Consider the following 17,538-nt stretch of genomic DNA (forward strand, 5'->3'; position numbering starts at 1 on the left):
AACGGGTTAGGGAACGACTAGTTCAGTACACAATAGGCCTATGCCCATAACTATGTTTGCGCATGTCAAAACCTAGACAATAGTGCCCTTCGGTCATTGGTCAATGCAGCAATCAATTGAATTTAATTGGTTAAGATAAAGGCCATTAGGATCCTAAGTGTATGTATAAATACGACAGGCGAATGTACAAGGTATGCTCAGATTGAATCTAAACTCAAGCACTGATCAAAATGTCTGGACGTGGTAAAGGAGGCAAAGCAAAGGGTAAGGCCAAGAGCCGATCCAGCCGTGCTGGTCTGCAGTTCCCCGTTGGTCGTGTACACCGTTTCTTGCGCAAGGGCAACTACGCCCAGCGTGTCGGTGCTGGTGCTCCAGTCTACTTGGCTGCAGTGCTCGAGTACTTGGCCGCTGAAATCCTCGAGTTGGCTGGCAACGCTGCCCGTGATAACAAGAAGACCAGAATCATCCCCGTCACTTGCAGTTGGCTGTCCGTAATGACGAAGAATTGAACAAACTTCTCGGCGGTGTCACCATCGCCCAGGGTGGTGTATTGCCAAACATCCAGGCAGTACTCTTGCCCAAGAAGACCCAAGCCAAATCCAAGTAAATCGTATGCCTAGCATACACATACCAAACGGCCCTTTTCAGGGCCACCACATCCTCAAAAAAGAGAACTATCGTAATACGTCTATCACTATTATATTGTTATATAATGATAACCACTTCCAGAGAAAAAACACAAAACACTAGGATGTTACGATTGCATAAAATACAGTTGAATAATAGAAAGTGAATCACGAGGGAATATACTAGAAATGACCACTTAAAAATTGGTAGTTTCTTGAAAGAAGTCCACGACTATAAGGGATGGACCATTAGATCTTGGGAGGGGGGGGGTGGTCACAATGAAATTGTGAAAATTTTTTTTTTACTATTGTAAATTTCTGAAATTTTTTTTTCCAATTGAGATAAGCTGTGCAAATTTTTTTTTTCAGAGTAAATTTTCAGATTTATAATTTTTTTTAGTTCGTCGCTGTCTGAAGATAAAGAGGGCAAAGATGTGGTGCCAAGCACCACAAGCGGCCACGCAAGCGGTCACGGGGGGGAGGTCAGGAGGGGGTGTCCCCTCCTGCCGTTGGAGCTTTTGAAAAATAGAGATTAAAATGGTGTTATTTGGTTGCACTTGGGGAGTATTTTTGCGGGGGGTGGTCAGGAGGGGGTGTCCCCCTCCTGCTGTTGGAGCTTTTGAAAAATAGAGATAAAAATGGTGTTATTTGGTGGCACTTTAGGAGGATTTTTTTCGGATTAGACATCTTCCTCTGAAACATGGTCTTCTTGCTCCTCAGTAGCTTCCTATAGTTTTGAAAATTGACTATTTTGGTTTCCTGGCTTCCCTTTCTACTGCGTGGTGAAATGCCTACATTCGTCCCACCAAACATCATGCATCTCATGATTTACAATTGATTTTGACAAGCTAAGAAGCTAAAATAAGCTAAATAATATAGTTAAATTGCATATTTGTGTTTTTAGAGCAATTGTTGCCCTTTTTGATCAAAACATCTATTTCCCTGTAGCAGCATGTCCAAATTGATTGGATGTGTATAGATGTGTTGAAATTTCAATATTTGTCTTTTTAGGGCAATTATGCCATTCATGGTCAAAAAATCTGTATTCTCTGAAAGGACTTGTCCAATTTCTTTGAAATTTGCTACACAAAAACGATTATTCATGCAGATTTATTCAGTATTTGCTGTCGAGAAACTTTCAAAGTTCAACCCTTTTGTGTGTTTTTGTGTTGGGATTTGTTGGATAGATGGCATTCTACGTAGTGTATTGTTGAACATGTGTTGCTGTTGTTTTTTGAGGCTGTTTTTTGAGAAAAAAGAATTGAAAATGCCTTTTTGAAAAGCAAAATAATACATAATGACTTGATATGTTGTTTTATCATTATTGACGTGTTTCTACTTGTTCACCCATTCTTGCATTCATCATTGCAATAAAATGCTGTGAAAAAAATGAAACTGATGTGGCCTGCATCTGTTTACCTTGATCTTAAAAGGCAAATACAACTTTCTGTCTTGACAACCATACCATAGTTTCAATGTTTTACCTTGTGTACCTGCTTGGTTTGTACCCAGGAAACAAGTAGAAAACAGGCTCTATAATTTCATAATTTTCAAGTGATCAGAATAAAAAAGTCCTGAAAAGATAAGATAATCACAACTTCCAGTATAAGGGATACAGTCACTCTAAATGTATAAATTAAAATTAAAAATGTGCCGGGAGGATCTACTAAAAATACAGAAAGTTGCTTTCTGTCGGTAAAATCTAAAAAAAATTCAAAATTTAAAGACTTTTGCAGATTTTTTTTTTACGCCTTTGTCTTCTTATTTATTTTTTTTTATTTTGCAAACTAGTTTGAAGATTTTTTTTTTCCTAACTTTCTGCTCTGAAAATTTTTTTTTCTGTTTTTGACCACCCCCTCCCAAGATCTAATGGTCCATCCCTAAGCAATTAACATAAGCACAATGTCATATGAAAGACGCTCATTAGGCAAAGAGACGCCATACGAGTACATGAGAGATCCAGAGATTGCGGTGTTTTGAAAATTTGAAAATTTATGAAAGGGGAATGCTCTACAGGAGATTATTTTATCGATGAATAATGATTCCTTATTTTTCAAACCGATGAGTTTTCGGGACAATTTTAGTGGGTAATTGTGCGTGGCCAGTGAGAACGTCGATCCAGGGGACGCCCATGGGGATTTGAATACCACTGTCAATCAAACCTCATGCAAAGTTAGACACGATTCAGCTGAATGTGTACCTAATGTCAATTAGCATTCGCCTTGTCTGCTAACGGTGACTAAAATAAATAAAATGTGTGTCAAGATTTCCAGTGTCGAAAAACGTGCGCAATAGTTTCTTCACAGTTCTCCAACATTTGTACCTACCCGCCACATTTCTTGGGATAAAAACGTGATCAGACTACATACAAGTCGATTACATCTTGGTAACCGTGAAGAAGAAAATGTATTTATCGGGTACTCTCTTTTTGGAAATTTTGGGCCGTTTGGTTTGGTTTTGTGGCTTCTACCCTACACCGAACGATGGCAAACGTCTACGGTACGCCGGCTAAATTTTGATATAATGATCGGACGAGAGCATTCATGCAAAATGGCATATCAATTTTCTTCTAGTGACGACTACGCCATCGGTCTGCATAAAATGATGTTTTCGGGCCAAATATAGCTCATCACGCCTTGCGTGTTAATGATGCTAAACTCAGAATGACAAATCAAGAAATGTACAATACCCCGACACAGGTGTGAAACGGTACGGTATCCGTGTATAGTTTCTCATGGAGTGTGGTTTGTACCTCCATGAGTCTCCTAATAAACCAAATGTTTATTTGAGTTCCTCTGTTTTATTCCTTCGTCACTCCTGGTGTACTACTGTCTCCATATCGGTCAAAGTTCACTATGTCTGAGAAATTTACGAGATTTCCTGTCCGAGTTTTGGAAATGCATCTGATTTTGGTACTTTTTTTGTTCCAATCCAAACAAAGTCTCGCAACTCAAATTGGCAAATATGTAATACACGATAATCTGGGCTCGTTTTCTCTGACTTCCGACCGCCATCTTGGCCACATAAGTTTTACGTTGGCTGGTTGAGTACGTCGGGATCACGGTTCAAGCTTCAAAAAATATTCGTTTTATCTTATTTCGACATCGATGTTTCGAAATTTAATAAAAACATGTACTTCTAAGAATTTGAAACATTCGAGCGATGCAGATCGTGTGTAGTAATCTTGTTGGTCGCAGACAATGTCCGCATCCGGCGCCAAGTGACACACTGCTGCAATCGGTGAAATCTGTTTTCACCACGTACAGTGCAAACACCTCATGCCAAAATGTATGTATTCCAACGCGCACATCGACGTTCGACGTGAATAGTTTATGTTTGTAAATCTACTAATACAGCGGCGTTTGGCGGAAAACAATGAAAACGATACTATGTTGACAGGGTGGAGCACCCGCTAATGCGTGAACCTGGGATTGGGAACGGCGGCTTTCAACGCTTTTATTTCTAAGTATTTAAGCCTGAAACGACAGGCCAAGATTTCACATATCAAATTAAAGTAGACGTGTAGAGTATTTGGGCATTATACATATCAAAACAGATGAAATTGAATGAATAAACTTCAACACACCGTCGCGTTCGTGGTTTAAACGCGTTGGCCAGCAAGTAACTGCTGTCGAGAAAAAGGCGAGCGACGGGAACCAGTCTACATCACGTTCCTTGTGGAGGGACCGTGTCTACATGCTCATCACTCAAATTACGCGATCATATTGAGGCAAATTTAAATATTATAAGGCTTAGCATGTCAAATTTCTCGAGACTCAGTAATTAGCCAACTTAATATCGGCTGATATATCGTAAATGCGTCGAGGGTTGGCGCTAAATTTACATAACGTCCTATAATTTATGCATCGCAAAGGCATTATTTTTGTTGAAAATAGAATACCTTCTTACTTCGAACAACCGTAGCTGTAAGTCCTCACAAACCAAATAGCCCTACCTTGTTTCAAAAAGGCTTCATTTCGGCCCAATTTATAAGAATGAGAAGGGGGAGCATGGCAGCCGAAAGCAAGTATTTCCCCTGTTTTATTATAACTCTACCCAGTGAGATTTTTTCGGTTAATTTTATGAGCAAGAAATGATGTATGTTGAAAAATCTCGGGCTACATGTGTATTCCGATACCTGTGACAGTTCAGCCCTATCTCATCGTCGAAATTATGATTAATTTTCTAATTAACAATCAAAGTTCTTCAGGGCACGGTCCCTCTGTGATAGAGGGACCGTGTTCAGGGGAGGTAGCAAAAACCAATATATACCGCCCTTGTCTTAAGTAAGTGCTGAATAATTCATGAGAAGCTATAAGATGAAAAGAGCATGGTAACTATAACGTGTAAATTTCTTTCTTCTCTTGTGATGTAACGTGAACGTGTCAAAATTTACAGAATTGTTTTAAAGTTTGCATACCCAAGGATTTGGCTTGACACAACCAGGGGTACCTAAGAAAGTGTAGCTTTTGAATGAAAACGATAGCTTTGACACCGTGCAGGATAGCTTGGGTAGGGAAACGATATAGTTGCTGGAATGGAATCCGTAAGTTTGGTCAACTTAAACGATAGCTTTGAACATAGTTTGATGTTGAGGGCATAAAACAAGATGGCTGACAGCACAAGCAGTGGTAGCGGCTGTAAATATTTTACCCGTTTTCTCAACAAAATTACCAAATTCTGTTGTGTAGTATACCGCGTTCAGTGAGGTTCAGACTCAATTACACTTCTGTAAAGTTTCTGCGCCCATTTTACAAAACTTCCAGAGAAATCACCGTTCCCATTTATAAAGTGACAGCTAATCAGGACGTCCTATTCTAATACACGTACAGGAAGAGAATGTATATGATAGTATAAAGACGTAGTCATTAGTGTTGGCAATGTCTGTTTTCCAGGATTAAGACTTACTAAGATTTCAAAGTTAGCTTCAGATAAGATGAATAGTTATCTTCTCTACCTTCAATGTATGCACGAGCACTTTTTTATACACTATCACATACACAAATGTTTACTTTTTTTTTTCAAATTTCAAAATCGCCAATTGGTTGTCTCAGAAATTTCCCATACGCCAGACTTTTCAATTTTACCACCCCCTCCAAGTCAATAGCTAATGTTTGACAACTTCGGACATCTAACCGGTGTACTCTGCAAACTGGTAGAACAATTTAAGGTGGGTTTACACGTGTATTTTTTTAAACCTGAGGGAATCTGATTAGTCGTTCTGTAAATATTCCTTATCAGCGATCTAAGCGATCTCACGTTTACACGTCATATACAAGGTATGAATTTAGTTCGGGTCAAGCGCCCTCAGCGATATCTGGGCTAGAGAACAATCGCTTGCTTGCAATGGCGGACCCACACATCATGCAGCTGCTGTCTACGCTCTTTTTGTGTTCAGTCAACCAATCGAGACGCCTTCGGCGAAGAAATTTACCAGGAGAGAATATTGTTGGCCTCGCCCCGTCTGATGTCATTATCTATTTCATGTTAAGATGAAACACCTAGACAGACACCTACAATACAGACTCTTATACGGAAAATTGAGACAATCAAAGTTCCGGCCAATGCGACACTAGTAACACTGGATTTCCATGAACACGAATACACCACATTATGAGGCAATTGAATCAGTTGGCAGAGCATTAAATCAGGAAAGATCATCAAACAATTACATAATCAAGTAACCAACAACGAAATACATGATAGCTCTGCTAGAAATAATCTTAATAAACAACACATTTGAATTCAACGATGTAGATAGGTGATATGGGGATGCTCTTATACGGAAATAATCTCGATGGGTTGTTCGCCAGAAATAGCAGATATTAGGCCTTCATTTCACGAGACAGAAATGAGAATAATACTGAAACGCAAACAACAAATACCGACCTGGCTGAGGTTCAGGGACGATGTTTTTCTGATTTTCATCGGAACACAACACGAACTCAATGAATTCATATCAAACATCAACAAAATGCATCCTACTTTCAAATTTTCGTTTGAAAGCTCTCAAGAAATCACATATTTAGACCTGACTATCTACAAAGGTCGTCGGTACAACAAAGAGAATATTCTCGACATCAAGACACACACAAAACCAACAGATATTTTCAAGTTCTTACAAAGAAACTCATGCCATCTGTCAGCAACATTCAACGGTCTGATCAAACGTGAAACATTACCATACATCAGAACACGTATCAACGAAACCGATTTTACACAGAAAGTCACACAATTTAGTGAAAAAAAATTAGTGAAAAATTACAAGATCGACAATATAAAAAAATGAAATAGAACGCATTATCAGAGAGACAGATCATAAAAGCAGGAAAAGACTGCTTGAACAACAAAAAGAAACCAATAACGCCACCAACAATACAATAGTCTTCATAACAACGTATAGCCCGTACATCGACACGACAAAAATCAAGAAGGCCCTGACATAAAACTGGAGTGAACTTGAAAAAGACGAAACACTAAAAAAACTGTTCCAAAACCAACCAATAATCGCATATAGATGGAACAGAAATATAGGCGACACACTTATAAGCGCCAGACTTCATCGGATACTTTCTGTAACCATACTACCGTATACAGGCGACATACGGTTTCTATTCCCACTATATCGTACCCGCCATGGCTAAGCGACATTTTACATAAAACAGCCAAACATGATGTACACTTATATTATACACAATATCATACACAAAACGCAAACAACCCAAATATGAACGATGTGTGGAGTTGCTTTCCCTTTACTATCAGTTGCTCTCCCTTTACTAACAACTCATCGTAAAATGGCATCGTTTTCTAGCTCTGCCACTATGACGGTTGTTGTCGGACACGGACTTGAACTGAACTCGCAACCGTTTGATTTTGTTGTGGCATTGTTCGGCTGTCCTCTCGAGTCCCTTCTCCCTGGCCTTGGCAGCGACGTCTTCATACACTTGCCGATCCTTCGACGTGCCGTCCATCATACGGATGACGTTTTCGTCTCTCCAGATTGAAATTAGTAGCCTGATCTCTTCCTGTGACCAATTGTTGCCGCGATCGCGAGAGCTTCTTACTTGAACACCGTCCATTGTGGTAATGACCGAACCGAAGACAGGATATAGTTCGGCGTTTAGTTCGGTGTTCTGGTCACACGTGTAAATAGGCCATTGTTTAGTACGGAGCACCGAACCTGGACCAGCCCTCTGACACCGAATTAATTTAGTTCTTTGTTAGTTCGGTGTTGTCTGTTCACACGTCCAACTGACACAGGTTTATATATATTCCGGTGTCTACTCCGGACTTAACTCCCACGTGTAAACCCCCCTTATTGGTCAAGATCGCAAAGTCAATGTCATAATCAGTCCCGCCACACACTGAACTGTGTCATAATCCTCAAAATATACGCAAAGATAATGGCGCGAAAATGCCAAGCCGCAATAGCAGTAGGTGCAGACTATATCAATACGGACTCCACGAAATACAAGCATTGAATCATAGACCCTCGAGAAAAACGTGGGCCTATTGTTGGATTCCACAAAACCGTCCGTTCAGCTAAATATCCACTTAGTGAGAAAGCCATAGTGGAGATCAGGGTGCTATTTTTTCATGTCCCTATCTTTTACAACCACTTGTCATATTAAGCTGCTTTACATATCGTCTAAATTAATTCATGGCGTGGGTTGTCAAACAATAGAAAAACTTCGCCGTGTCAATGTACCGTACATGTAGTACAGGGTTCATACACTTCAAGTAAATCAAAATTCCAGGACTTTCCAGGAGTTTTTTTGCCATTTTCCAGGAGTATTTGTGGTTGAAAAATGCCATTTTCCAGGAGTGTTTGCACGATAAAGCTTGCAATTTTAATAAGCATCATACACTAATTTTTTCTAAAGTTTTCATTGTCCACAAAACTTCAGCCCATAAGACATCATTTTGCTGACAAATGCAGTCAATGACGAGTTGACAGGTTTTGATGGTGACGACATCTTGAATAACATCACTGACGACTGAGAGAGTTGTGAGTTGTGAGTGTGGTGTCGGGAAAGATAAACTCGGGGAAGGCTTTAGAATTCGTCGATGACTTTACATTTGATGAAGATCTGGCAAAGAACTCGTTAATTTGCGATTTACTTGCTCCTGTTTTTTTCCTACCAGAGCTCGATGTTTTGCTCCTTTAGCATGGCTTTTCATAGCTGCAGTACAGTAGCTCGAGGTTTTGCCTGGGTATTTGGGTCGGACGGCAAAACCAGTTTTTGCCGTCCGACCCAAATACCCAGGCAAAACCTCGAGCTACTGTACTGCAGCTAGGCTTTTCATAGCCCCGCGTACAATGCTGTGTGTTCCCGGCGTTATGAAGCCTCCCACTACAGCCCTGCTAAGGTCCATAGACATGCGGTCCCAATTTGGACCGCACACGAAAAACTATTTTTCTAACTACTTTCGGCTGAAATAAACTCGATTCCAATCTACCGTATGCCTACCCGAATAACTCAACCGCTCACAGACTGTAAAAGAACTGTTCGCATGACGTCCAAAACCATTAGTGTGCTGGCGATACACGGTCAAGGGCCCAAAGGCCGCATTAAGGTGCGGAATTGTGTTTTATCGTTTTTAGCTAGTTTAGCTGGAAGTTTAGAAAGCTAAATTAGCATTGTATAAATCTAAATCTAAACTTAGAAAGTTTAGCCAGAAACGATAATTATCGCTTTCTAAATAGCGTTCTAAATTTAGAAATTAGCTGAAGTTTAGAAAGTCGGGCTTGCAGTGGAAAAAGTTTTGGGATATAGGTTGAAATTTTTTTCCAAGGATATATCGGATAAAAACGATAATTATCACTTTCTAAATAGCGTTCTAAGTTTAGAAATTAGCTGAAGTTTAGAAAGTCGGGCCTTGGGTGAAAAAATTTGTTCGAGGATATATCGGATAAAAACGATAATTATCACTTTCTAAATAGCGTTCTAAGTTTAGAAATTAGCTGAAGTTTAGAAAGTCGGGCCTTGGGTGAAAAAATTTGTTCTAGGATATATCGGATAAAAACGATAATTATCACTTTCTAAATAGCGTTCTAAGTTTAGAAATTAGCTGAAGTTTAGAAAGTCGGGCCTTGGGTGAAAAAAATTTGTTCGAGGATATGTCGGATAGAATCAGGAAAATACTGTATCAGTTTTGCCAAGCGGCAAATTCAAAGCTCAAATGTGATTTTTTCCATAAAGCCGCGAGAAAAGCACCCCTTATTGAATTGACCATTGCAACGGGCAAGAATTGAATGTCATGAAGTAGAGAAATGTGGCTCTGAGTGAGCGATGACGAAAAATTGTGAATGTTTATTCTTAGACCGTCAAAAACAAAGACTGTCAAATAGCCACCGCTAGTGTTAATGACAAATAAACCAGATGTGTGACGTGAAGACGAATGTAAATAACCATACTGCCACAATTCGCATGACCAAGGTGTGTTCAGACACAGACAAGAAGAGGTCAGATAGTTCCACGACAATCGTGTCCATTGTGGTGCAAATTAATGCTAATAGCCTTATCAATGCCTCATTAGCATTAACTTGAAGCACAAGAAAACTCCTACATACTCACACTTTTTACTTTAATAAAAACACTTGGGAATATACAGATTACAAAAGAAACGTTGTATCAGCCTTTTTTCCGACATATCTTGGAAAAGTTTGCGGGACTTCATCTCACGCACTTCACATTTCACGGTGAACACACAGCCTGGAGATGGCAGCCTGGCCGGCAACACTTTTGATAGGGCCAATGCATTAATTTGGAGGTACTATCTCGTCGGTCTATTGGACAAGTCACATTTCAGCATTGGCTTTTAGAACTTGCTTCTGGGGAAAACTGATAGTATTTTCCAGGTTCTACAAGACTGCTCCTACAAGCTCACACTTTTCCCCTTGAAACACTAGGGAATATACAGATGACAACAGAAATGGTGTACCAACGTTTTTATCCGATATATCCTTGGAAATTTTTTGAATGATCCAATCTTTTACTGTGAGTACGCAGCTGGGAGATGGCGGCCTGGCCGGCAACACAATTGATAAGACCATTAGCATAAATTTGCATTAATCAGCACAAATGGACGCGATCGTTGTGGACAAAGATAATCTCAACACACCTTGGTCATTTAAGTTTGGCAACATGGTCACTTTTATTTACATTCGTCTTCACGTCACACAGCTGGTTTATTTGCAATATACACTAGCCGGGAGGTTGCTTGACAGACCTTGAAAAACAAACATTTACAATTTTTCTTCACAAATTTTGTTTTAAGCTGACTCACTGTCATATTTCTCTACTTCGTAACATTATACTTCTTGCCTAATGCAATGAGCAGAAGGTATAGTATCTCGGGCATCACATTTGAGATTTCGATTGTAAAACTTACTTCAGGGGAAAACTGATAGTATTTTCCTGGTTCTACAATAATGCTGCTACAAGCTCGCAGATTTTCATCCGATTTATTCTGGAAAAAAGTTTCACTTTAGGCCCGGATTTTTAATGACGCCATATTTTACTGCGAGCACGCAGCTGCCAGGTGATGGCAACCACAGGGGCAACACGTTTGATAAGGCCATTAGCATTAATTTGCATCATTACTTAATCTGCTCCTGTCGTGGAACTAAGATAATCCCAACACACCTTGGGCATTTGAACTGTGGCAGTCTGGTTACTTTTACGGTATTTACATTTGTCTTCAAGACACACAACTGGTTTCAACCTAAGACCTAAGACCCGACTTTCTAAACTTCAGCTAATTTCTAAACTTTGAGCGCTATTTAGAAAGTGATAATTATCGTTTTTATCCGATATATCCTTGGAAAAAAATTTCAACCTAAGGCCCGACTTTCTAAACTTCAGCTAATTTCTAAACTTAGAACGCTATTTAGAAAGTGATAATTATCGTTTTTATCCGATATATCCTTGGAAAAAAATTTCAACCTAAGGCCCGACTTTCTAAACTTCAGCTAATTTCTAAACTTAGAACGCTATTTAGAAAGTGATAATTATCGTTTTTATCCGATATATCCTTGGAAAAAAATTTCCAACCTAAGGCCCGACTTTCTAAACTTCAGCTAATTTCTAAACTTAGAACGCTATTTAGAAAGTGATAATTATCGTTTTTATCCGATATATCCTTGGAAAAAATTTTTTAACCTGGGGCCCGACTTTCTAAACTTTCTAAACTACAGCTAATTTCTAAACTTTGAGCGCTATTTAGAAAGTGATAATTATCGTTTTTATCCGATATATCCTTGGAAAAAATTTTCAACCTAAGGCCCGACTTTCTAAACTTCAGCTAATTTCTAAACTTAGAACGCTATTTAGAAAGTGATAATTATCGTTTTTATCCGATATATCCTTGGAAAAAATTTTCCACTCCAAGCCCGACTTTCTAAACTACAGCTAATTTCTAAACTTAGAACGCTATTTAGAAAGTGATAATTATCGTTTTTATCCGATATATCCTGGAAAAAAATTTCAACCTAAGGCCCGACTTTCTAAACTTCAGCTAATTTCTAAACTTAGAACGCTATTTAGAAAGTGATAATTATCGTTTTTATCCGACATATCCTTGGAAAAAAATTTTCAACCTAAGGCCCGACTTTCTAAACTTCAGCTAATTTCTAAACTTAGAACGCTATTTAGAAAGTGATAATTATCGTTTTTATCCGATATATCCTTGGAAAAAATTTTAACCTGGGGCCCGACTTTCTAAACTTTCTAAACTACAGCTAATTTCTAAACTTTGAGCGCTATTTAGAAAGTGATAATTATCGTTTTTATCCGATATATCCTTGGAAAAAATTTTCAACCTAAGGCCCGACTTTCTAAACTTCAGCTAATTTCTAAACTTAGAACGCTATTTAGAAAGTGATAATTATCGTTTTTATCCGATATATCCTTGGAAAACTTTTTCCACTCCAAGCCCGACTTTCTAAACTACAGCTAATTTCTAAACTTAGAACGCTATTTAGAAAGTGATAATTATCGTTTTTATCCGATATATCCTGGAAAAAAATTTCAACCTAAGGCCCGACTTTCTAAACTTCAGCTAATATCTAAACTTAGAACGCTATTTAGAAAGTGATAATTATCGTTTTTATCCGATATATCCTTGGAAAAAAATTTTCAACCTAAGGCCCGACTTTCTAAACTTCAGCTAATTTCTAAACTTAGAACGCTATTTAGAAAGTGATAATTATCGTTTTTATCCGATATATCCTTGGGAAACTTTTTCCACTCCAAGCCCGACTTTCTAAACTACAGCTATTTTCTAAACTTAGAACGCTATTTAGAAAGTGATAATTATCGTTTTTATCCGATATATCCTTGGAAAAACTTTTCAACCTAAGACCCGACTTTCTAAACTTCAGCTATTTTCTAAACTTAGAACGCTATTTAGAAAGTGATAATTATCGTTTTTATCCTATATATCCTTGGAAAAAAAATTTCAACCTAAGGCCCGACTTTCTAAACTTTCTAAACTACAGCTAATTTCTAAACTTTGAGCGCTATTTAGAAAGTGATAATTATCGTTTTTATCCGATATATCCTTGGGAAACTTTTTCCACTCCAAGCCCGACTTTCTAAACTACAGCTAATTTCTAAACTTAGAACGCTATTTAGAAAGTGATAATTATCGTTTTTATCCGATATATCCTTGGGAAACTTTTTCCACTCCAAGCCCGACTTTCTAAACTACAGCTATTTTCTAAACTTAGAACGCTATTTAGAAAGTGATAATTATCGTTTTTATCCGATATATCCTTGGAAAAAAATTTTTAACCTGAGGCCCGACTTTCTAAACTTTCTAAACTACAGCTAATTTCTAAACTTTGAGCGCTATTTAGAAAGTGATAATTATCGTTTTTATCCGATATATCCTTGGAAAAAATTTTCAACCTAAGGCCCGACTTTCTAAACTTCAGCTAATTTCTAAACTTAGAACGCTATTTAGAAAGTGATAATTATCGTTTTTATCCGATATATCCTTGGAAAAAAAATTTCAACCTAAGGCCCGACTTTCTAAACTTCAGCTAATTTCTAAACTTAGAACGCTATTTAGAAAGTGATAATTATCGTTTTTATCCGATATATCCTTGGAAAAAATTTTAAACCTTAGGCCCGAATTTCTAAACTTCAGCTAATTTCTAAACTTAGAACGCTATTTAGAAAGTGATAATTATCGTTTTTATCCGATATATCCTTGGAAAAATTTTTTTAACCTGGGGCCCGACTTTCTAAACTTTCTAAACTACAGCTAATTTCTAAACTTTGAGCGCTATTTAGAAAGTGATAATTATCGTTTTTATCCGATATATCCTTGGAAAAAATTTTCAACCTAAGGCCCGACTTTCTAAACTTCAGCTAATTTCTAAACTTAGAACGCTATTTAGAAAGTGATAATTATCGTTTTTATCCGATATATCCTTGGAAAAAAATTTCAACCTAAGGCCCGACTTTCTAAACTTCAGCTAATTTCTAAACTTAGAACGCTATTTAGAAAGTGATAATTATCGTTTTTATCCGATATATCCTTGGAAAAAAATTTCAACCTAAGGCCCGACTTTCTAAACTTCAGCTATTTTCTAAACTTAGAACGCTATTTAGAAAGTGATAATTATCGTTTTTATCCGATATATCCTTGGAAAAAAAATTTCAACCTACTGCCCGACTTTCTAAACTTTCTAAACTACAGCTAATTTCTAAACTTTGAGCGCTATTTAGAAAGTGATAATTATCGTTTTTATCCGATATATCCTTGGAAAAAAATTTCAACCTAAGGCCTGACTTTCTAAACTTTCTAAACTACAGCTAATTTCTAAACTTTGAGCGCTATTTAGAAAGTGATAATTATCGTTTTTATCCGATATATCCTTGGAAAAAAAATTTCAACCTAAGGCCTGACTTTCTAAACTTTCTAAACTACAGCTAATTTCTAAACTTTGAGCGCTATTTAGAAAGTGATAATTATCGTTTTTTTGCCGTGTTTATCGTTTTTAGCTAGTTTAGCTCCCATAGGGAATACACGTAGTTTAGAAATGGCTTTCAGGAAAAGACACAATTCCGCACCTAACTCAACACAGGCCGGCGATATCTCGCATGAAGGTACCGAATGGCGAGCCACGGGAACACGGAGCATCATACGCAGGGCTAGGCTTTTCGATACAACGAAAGTCTTTTCACAAAGTTTGCATCTTGCCGCGAATTTATCTTGTGCCCGCTCCAGCCATCCTTTGTACTCGGGCTGTTTCAACCAATGATCGCTGAATAAACACCTTCCAGGAGGCATTACTGTGACTGATGACCCGAACAAACTTAAAATTTCAACACGGTCCCTCCACAAGCAACTCATGCCTACTTCGATGTCACTGTACGTGCGTGCAAAACCATGGATAATAGAATACACAACATGGTCTCGCCCACGCTAGTGCAAGAGTACCCCTTTACGACATTATAAGAAACACTACTACGCTTTCCAAATTTTGTCTCAGGAGGGCTCCCCACCTGTCGCAAAACAACTTTTCGCATTTTACGATTTTGACGTTCGACAATTATACTGTTTGACATTCGCCTTTACGATCTGGCCGTTCTCGACCGTGTGCGATCGTAACTAGCGATTTTCCAGGAGTTTCCAGGAGTAAATTTTGATTTTCCAGGAGTTTCCAGGACTTTCCAGGAGTGGTTTTAAATTCCAGGACTTTCCAGGACTTTCCAGGAGCGTACGAACCAATATAAACCACTTTTTTATGGTTATTTGCTAACTTTTGTCAAGAACCTGTCCGTTGTTTTGGTATGGTAACCGCTTTGGCTGAAGGTCGTGAGGTACACTATCAAATAATTAGAGAGAGATTCTTGCCAGTGAACGTCTACTGTGAGTGTGGACCATATGAGTGTGTTACGGTAGTTCTCTTTTTGGAAAATGTGGTGGCCCTGAAAAGGGCCGTTTGGTATGGGGTTTTGTGGTTGGTAATCTAACCGCCGAAACCGTACAGAGTACGGCCCTGGCGTTTCAGAGCGTAGACCACATCCATGGCGGTGACGGTCTTTCTCTTGGCGTGCTCGGTGTAGGTGACGGCATCACGGATGACGTTCTCCAAGAAGACCTTGAGTACACCTCGGGTTTCTTCGTAGATGAGACCAGAGATACGCTTGACACCACCACGACGGGCCAGACGACGGATAGCTGGCTTGGTGATACCTTGGATGTTATCACGCAGAACCTTACGATGACGCTTGGCGCCTCCTTTTCCCAGACCTTTGCCTCCTTTACCACGACCAGACATGTTTGCAGTTCAATGTGCAGATAGCAAGATGACAGCTGTCAATACTTACATATAAAGCAGTTGTGAACGCAATACAAAACATTGTTTAAAATTTAAATAATAATCAATTTAGTCAATATTTCCCCTTTTCGGAGACAAAGATCTCATTTTGTTCCATTGGTCCATAAATACATATCATTATTATCATTTTCCAATCAAAGGCGTAAAGTAAGATCTGGTGAGCCAGCTGTAGTGTGGCCCATGTACTTGTCGCTATGCCTTGTTTTTTCGGGTCCCCCCCAATCTAGCTTAGTATCTCGTATTTGCGAACCAGAAAAATTTGGAATCGATAAATTACAACAGTAGCGTAATTTTAAAAAAAATGAAAGTTTAACAATGCTGATGAAGACGGCAGTTTTATCACGCGAGTAGCAATGTCTATACAATGGCTATATATTAAAAAGAGGTATTATGCACAATACATTAAGAAACAATCAGACATATATACGAACAGTCTTACATTTATTTTTATTCATCGTCTATTTTGTTTCATGTTTTGACCATCGGTCTGGATTAGATGCACAGATGACAATACCGATATGCAAAAGTGTACGTCCGCTTAATATTCAATATTTATACGCATGAACTCCATTTAGTTTCATTTTAAAGTTCCATTAGCTGTATCTTCTGGCGATTTTTCCGTTAGTTTTGATTGAAATGATCACTGGCTCATGTTGAATAGCCTGTCAAATAACAGAGAATCGCATATTATTCGGAAACATTACGTGCCCTACAACTAAGTAACATGTGATTTTACAACGAAAATTTCAATTTTTGTCCGGACAGAAATACAAACTCTGTTGACACGCGGATTGCAACGTAGGCATTCTTCTGCACCTGAGCGAGCCATTTACAGCAATTTCAAAATAAATATTCATTACTTATGCCCGGTACTTACGTCGTAGTCCATTGTCCGAGCACCTTGCGTAGCCAGATGTCTGGCAATCCACGACGCAATGTTGTTTTGATCCCGCAATAAACGTGAACTTGTACATCTCGCGTGATCGCGGCGTCACCATATCTGCGTTCTCCCCAGCACGCTGAGCATGCCAGACGTCAACAAACGAGCTCGGAAGGGCAACACGTTTGAACAAAAATTAGCAGTTTTGTGTGGCTATAACATCACTAATCATGTTTGTTTCTTAGTAAACAACATTTTGCAACAAATATGAGCCTCCAACATGGAATTTTCCGAGGTAAAAAATGGTCAAAAGTTACAAATAATGGCCCTTTAAGTAAATATACTTTCTGACTATGTACACATCTATAGAAATGATATCAATGCAATTACTAATACACCCAGTGTTATCCCTCCCCGCAGTATTTTGGCTTCGGAGATGTCTGGTCTTCTAGGCTAAAGATCTCCGAAGGCCAAAAATCGCCGAAGGCAAAATTAATGCAGTGAGGGATTACACTATAATACACCAATCTCAAGTTGAATATGCCTTTGACGCATACCTTGATAATGTCACTGTTACTGCTTCTGTGACTAGAATTGTGTTCCAAGTAACGCTGAGTATTTTCTATAAGATCTAAACTACGTTTCTATGAAATATAATCGTGGAGACAAGG

At 38.5% G+C, this 17,538-nt stretch overlaps 1 protein-coding gene and 1 pseudogene across 1 annotated transcript; one reads left to right on the forward strand and one right to left on the reverse strand.

Moving 5' to 3' along the window:
- The first annotated feature begins 212 nt into the window (after positions 1 to 212).
- Positions 213 to 858, forward strand: LOC139148362 (late histone H2A.3, gonadal-like; annotated as a pseudogene).
- A 14,580-nt stretch (positions 859 to 15,438) lies between these two features.
- Positions 15,439 to 15,939, reverse strand: LOC139148366 (histone H4). Its single transcript, XM_070719788.1, has one exon. It carries the CDS (start codon positions 15,925 to 15,927, stop codon positions 15,616 to 15,618), a length of 312 nt encoding a protein of 103 aa, XP_070575889.1. The 5' UTR covers positions 15,928 to 15,939; the 3' UTR covers positions 15,439 to 15,615.
- Between the last annotated feature and the right edge of the window lie 1,599 nt (positions 15,940 to 17,538).

The sequence above is a fragment of the Ptychodera flava genome, chromosome 2 (assembly GCF_041260155.1).
Source record: "Ptychodera flava strain L36383 chromosome 2, AS_Pfla_20210202, whole genome shotgun sequence".
Classification (NCBI taxonomy): domain Eukaryota; kingdom Metazoa; phylum Hemichordata; class Enteropneusta; family Ptychoderidae; genus Ptychodera; species Ptychodera flava.